Genomic DNA, 5,751 nt, shown 5'->3' on the forward strand with positions numbered 1-5,751 from the left:
CATCTCTTATCTGGACTTTTATACTCATGTTTCCTTGCGAATTTCGTGAAGATGGTGTCCCAGGTGAATCAAACGTAATTCCATGCCAGAAAGATAATACTTGATGAGATGCATGCATCTCCACATTGTCAGACAGTATCCCTACATCAATGTTCATGATCTTGTTCTGATCCATCTGAATATTTGTTTCTACAAGTAGTTGTGACGCCCCAAACAGCGAGCAAGACCGTACAGTATTAACACCAGATATTGCAAGAATCCCACTGAGCTTTTCAACCTTGTTGCTGACTTTGATGTCTCTCCCACGAATAGAGAGTTCGCCGCTCCTACTACATGCTGTAAGCGTAACATATTTACAGTATCTCCCTTTAAAATAATTTGCGTGCTCTTCCTCAGATGTCTCATGAATATCAGTTGCCATGAACCCTGGAAATTCTGTGTCGCTTGTGCAAAGAGGAAAATGGATTGTGACACCAATAATCTCTGATCTTGCGGTAAATGCCATAACATCACTAGAGTTCTCTGAACCCTCATTTTGAAGAACATTCAAAGCCCGATCAGTATTGTCACAAATATTCCTTACCACTTCAATAGGTTCATCAATATCCAAGTCTGAACCTTTTGACAAAATAGGGTCTTGACTACTGTCTTCCAGTTTCTGGGAATAAGATTTCAGAAGTTCAGTAACTTCAATCCAATCAAAAGAGTGTAACCAGATGTCCAGGGATGGAAGAGAAAAACAGAGACTATATTCATTTTCAGCATGTTCCGTAAATCTAACTTTCAGTGCAGAAGGATCCCCATATGCATTGATGCATCTAGCTAACATGACTGAGCTCAGCAATGAATAAAGCCCAATTTCGAAAAATTGAACATCCAAGCTCATGGGGAAATTATTTTTAACTTCTCCAGAGCAAATAAATTTCATATCAGCTTGGAGCACTGGTTCGGATAGCAGTGTTCCAGGATCTATCCTTAATCGATGCAGTTTTGTCGTCAAAAGATTGACAAAAAATCTGAATTGTATTAAGCTTGTGGAAGGTTCAAGGGGTGCAACTAAAAGATCTTGCTTTAGACGCATCTTCGTATGAAGGAACTGAGGAACATCAGACACGAAAAGTTTTGATTCCTCAGCAACTAAAGAAAGCTGATCAACCACAACAAGAAATGCCTTGAACCCATCCAAAGCATCTGAATCTGCAAAGAAAATAGAAAAAAGATAACACATATAAGCATCACTTGAAATAAATAATCACTATACAAAAAGATGAGCGCTGAGGAGCAAAAGTTAACACGAAGGGTAACACCACCTACCATCCACAACAATTTCACAAACTTCAACTCTTGACATAACACATGCCAAATCACTTAACGGATTAAGATCACAAGGTAATCTAATCCAAGCATCAACAATAATGCTAGCAGCTAGCGTGATACTTCTGCACACGGCCTCCTTCTTGAATGTTGATATGCCATTTTCAGAAAGCAGCAATGATAGTGATAAGCCCCGCCCAAATATGTTTAAACAGTCGGCTCGCCCTTCTACTTGATTAAGCGGAATAACACATTCCTGTGGTATGTGCTGCACCACATTGCTCAAAGAACACTCTAGAATAAAGCTAATATATAACTGCCCAATTTCAGCTTTCAGTTGCTGGTGGTCATCATTCTCCACAGGAAGAATCAAACAGGAGTCCAGTATCTCAATTTTATAGGTAATGGCCAACTCAGAATGAACCTTGGTTAACTCAGTAGCTTGTGGCAACGACTGCAGGCCAGACTTTGAAGTCCAATCAGGAAGAGAGAAGTAACCAATTATAATGGCCAGATATTCCGGTAGTAAAATGCAGCATGTGTGTTGAATACCTATGCTCACTTCAAGTTCAGAAATAGAAGGCTCCAAATCCCTCTTCCTGACGCGTAGGTTCAAGACGGGTGAGACATTTGTTAACGAATGTTTCCAAAGAAATCCGCCAGAATAGTTGGTGAACAAAGATGACTCCAGCATCAAGTCTTCAGCAGAGGCAACCAAATCGAAATGATCATCTGAAATGGTAAGCAAGTATCTGGATACCGGTAGTATAATAGTTCCAAAAACACTTGAAGTATCATGAAAATGCACATTGGCGTCGAAGACATGCACATCAACTGTAAAGTGATTGGTCTGACCAAGACCCCTGGAGGACGTAAGCTCATCCAGAGGACAACCATGTATTGGTTGAAAAGTACAGCTGTTACATTCGCAGTTCAAACCTATTTCAGCCCCATCATTTCTATTCCTTACAATAAATAACTTCCTCCAGTCAGAAGTCGAATAACAAAGAGAACTTTCTAGACTACCAAGAGAACCCGAATTCTTAATGGTTACAAATGGATATGTGTCCAGAGGAATGCAGCCACGTGATCTACTTTCAATAAAGTTTGATAACCCAAACCTTTGAAAATCAAACTGAGGGCCTTCTGTTGGAGCACTGGTATCTGAAGCAAGGCTAGGTGGATTTGTATCAGCAGACGAGATCTTATAGGAGGCTATCTTATCCACAAAATTTGTCAGCAAACCAAATATGTATGGGTAGCAATGGAGTTCAGCGCCCCTCCAATAGATTGTATACTTCTGAAAAACAAAATTTTTACTTTGAGAAACCTTGCAATTTAAGCTGATAGCAGCCTCAGGAGTTGTTCCGTTGTCAATAATGTTGGTTTGATCGCTACTATGAGCATCCATCCCATGTCTATGGGAAGCATACGATTTGAGTAGATTCCCTGATGAACATATAATATGACTGTCAGCTGCATCTTTAGAGGAGCAAGCTGTCATTTCCAATTTTTTCGCACAGACTGACCACTCTTCAAATTTGGTACGTGAATACCTGAAAAATGACGGTTGTACAAGGGAACTTGTCAGGAACCCCCCGTGCTACAATATTTAACAATTAAGAACCAAGAGAAAAACAAATAATTAGATGGGCGTGGTTTTGAAAATGGCATCAGGAGATAAGTTATAGGCAGTGATGGTACAACCAAATATGTATTATAAGAAGCATGTGAACATATCAACTGCTTGGTAAAACAAGCAGACATCAACGTGGTAGATAGAAATATACAACAACAAAAAGCTGCATTCATGCTTGTTTAATAGTTGAAGGTTAACTTTCCACTGATACTGTCAAAGAGAACACAAAATGAGCTCTTTTTACCGTAGTAACAATTACCTACCAGAGATCCAGCTGCTGTATAGAAAGAACAAGCACTGTGCTGTTTTCTCCTTCATTTTCAAGATTGACGTGCAACCTGAAAAGTGCCAAGTTGGTTTTTGTGAAGAAGCGAAAGATGGGGGGAGGTGGGGCATTTCGAGCTCCATGATCCTGAATATCAAGATATTCAATCACAGACATGACTCCTTTAAATATCGACGGAGAGAAATGGACATTGAACATAGGCAGAGTAGCTTCAACCTGAAAAGATATGGAATAGCAAACAATCAATTACAATATGTGGTCAATGCCTATATAAAAGTACAAGCATTGGTACCATTGAACAAGGGAGTTATTCATATATTCAGCTAAACTAGACACAGCTATTTCGGAACCTGAGATTAAATTCTAATACCTCCAACTGCTTCAAAATTGACTCCTCCGGAATTATACAAGACGCAAACTTGATAAGTAAAGATGATTTCTCCACAAGAGGAAGTTCTTGGAAAGGATGAATCTTCATGAGCTTCATCTGCACAAGATGCACATGTAAGAACATATATGATCGCTTAAACAACTTCAATCCAAAACAAAAAACTTATAAACATATCTTACCTCAATGTCGGTGATATTGATATCAATATGGTCATAGAGATCGTTGACTTGGAAAGCATCTAAGGCTGCAATGGAACTTTGTAAAGCATCCATCACATCAGACTGCAATTTTGGACTTGGGCTAAGAGAATATGTGCTACTAGATGTGATAGAAAGAGATTCCAACACCAAAACCTGTACAAGGGAATGCATAGGAAGATAAAATAAATACCGCGAAAGATAAATATAACAGAATAAGAAAACACAGACAACCAAATATTTATATAAGCAAAATACCAGATTATAGCTTTCTGATTCACCCAATCGTCCAGGGAAACTTAAAGTAAGATCTTTTATGTCCAGGTCCCACTTAACTTTATTTCGGCTAGATAAGAGGTATCTACGAATCAAACCAAGACACACATAAGTATCACATTTAATTAGGATATAAATCTATGCAGAACACTATGATAGAGGAAACACTTACTCAGCTTTCGCCGCCAATCGCGTTTCACTTTCAAGGCCATTGAGTGATGATAAAACCTGAGCCACAAAAGCGAATTGGTACATGTTTTCCCGTGTGAGGTGAAAGAAAAAAAAATCTTGAACCTTCTTTCAGGAAATATCTCTTGAAACCATTTCTATGAAAATGCCACAAAATCAAATATGTGATCATTGTACAGGCAAATAAACAATGATTGCAGTGCTTTAGAGGAATCTAGTTCCCAGCAATGGATAGCAGAATCTGATAGACAAGTATGAGACACCAACAAGTATAGGCAAAAAATTGAACATTTTCAGATTCAGGTATTCTACTCGAGAGCTACCAGAATCTAATAATGTTAGCAGTGTACTGAAATAAGAGCTCACCCTTTCGTGTTGGAGTTTGAAGTATCTTGAACCCGAGAAAAAATTACTGACAGCTAGAAAGAAGTCTACATCATAAACAGCTTTAAGTGGTTGAAGGGTGACCTACAGAAACAAGATGCAAAAATCTATAACAAAGTCAATCCTAATAGTCAGCTACGAACAAAAGACCAAGACTCCTGAGAGGAGCAAACGTTGAGTTTGTCCAAAAAATGCTAATACAAGGTGCAGTTAGTTCACCTTTAATGACAATGCAACATCATGATCCTTGAACAACTCCAACCGTGCTCCACATGAAGGTTTCATTTCTAGTGTATCACTCTGAGAACAGACCTGCATGAAACAATTAAATTATTTTTTTCCTGAAACAAATGGAGGCGCACACAAGTTGATTTTTATAAAAGAGACTATGGAGCATAAGCTACACCTAGATGGTTCATATCAACTAATTAAACAAGAGTAGTCTGATAATGTTCATGATTTCAGATATATTAACAATATGGCAAAGGAGTAACAGCATATTGGGACACAAACCCCTTTCATGGTTAGAATTTCTTTCCCATTGTGAGGATAGACCAGCCTTCCAGAAATAACAGATACAATCATGGCTGTAGAATCTTTCCAAGACTTGCATTCAACAATCGCCCCCAAGATATCCAACTCTGTAATAACTTGAGAAGAACTCCTGTGGAATAATTAAGGTAATAAGGAATGAAAAGACAAACTAGTTAGGGCAGAGGCCATGGTGAAGTAACTGAAATTTTTTTTACTTACCCACTTATATGTTGCAACGTAGCAGAAATTTTGCGTGCGTCGAGTCGAACGGAGCATGTACAGATCTTACCAGTTGCACTTGTATTTTTAGAAGACAAAGAAAGAGGGTGAAACTTTGTTGCCTTGTGTATATCCTGCAGTTAATGAACAGTTATTAGAATGTTTTGACGAATTTTGACCTTGCACTGCCATTAAATGGTACTTAAACTACCTTGACAACTTCATCAGAAACAACACCAGAAAACTGACTAGAATCCTCTGTGCCTCCGGCACCAAGCATTCCCCGTGACAACCAGTTCAACCATCCACGCGACTTATTTGA

The 5,751-nt window shown here is 38.7% G+C and overlaps 1 protein-coding gene across 1 annotated transcript in view; it reads right to left on the reverse strand.

The window, feature by feature from the left end:
* Positions 1–5,751, reverse strand: part of LOC104738154 — a 23,578-nt gene that overhangs the window by 11,418 nt on the left and 6,409 nt on the right. The window contains exons 15-26 of the mRNA XM_019234547.1: positions 5,641–5,745; positions 5,430–5,563; positions 5,190–5,340; positions 4,896–4,988; positions 4,659–4,760; positions 4,276–4,331; positions 4,086–4,188; positions 3,810–3,983; positions 3,610–3,726; positions 3,217–3,455; positions 1,315–2,870; positions 8–1,197 (exon numbers count right to left, since the gene is read on the reverse strand). Of these exons, the coding sequence (XP_019090092.1) occupies positions 8–1,197; positions 1,315–2,870; positions 3,217–3,455; positions 3,610–3,726; positions 3,810–3,983; positions 4,086–4,188; positions 4,276–4,331; positions 4,659–4,760; positions 4,896–4,988; positions 5,190–5,340; positions 5,430–5,563; positions 5,641–5,745 (4,020 nt within the window). The remainder of the gene's footprint in view (positions 1–7; positions 1,198–1,314; positions 2,871–3,216; positions 3,456–3,609; positions 3,727–3,809; positions 3,984–4,085; positions 4,189–4,275; positions 4,332–4,658; positions 4,761–4,895; positions 4,989–5,189; positions 5,341–5,429; positions 5,564–5,640; positions 5,746–5,751) is intronic.

The sequence above is a fragment of the Camelina sativa genome, chromosome 13 (genome assembly GCF_000633955.1).
Source record: "Camelina sativa cultivar DH55 chromosome 13, Cs, whole genome shotgun sequence".
Lineage (NCBI taxonomy): Eukaryota > Viridiplantae > Streptophyta > Magnoliopsida > Brassicales > Brassicaceae > Camelina > Camelina sativa.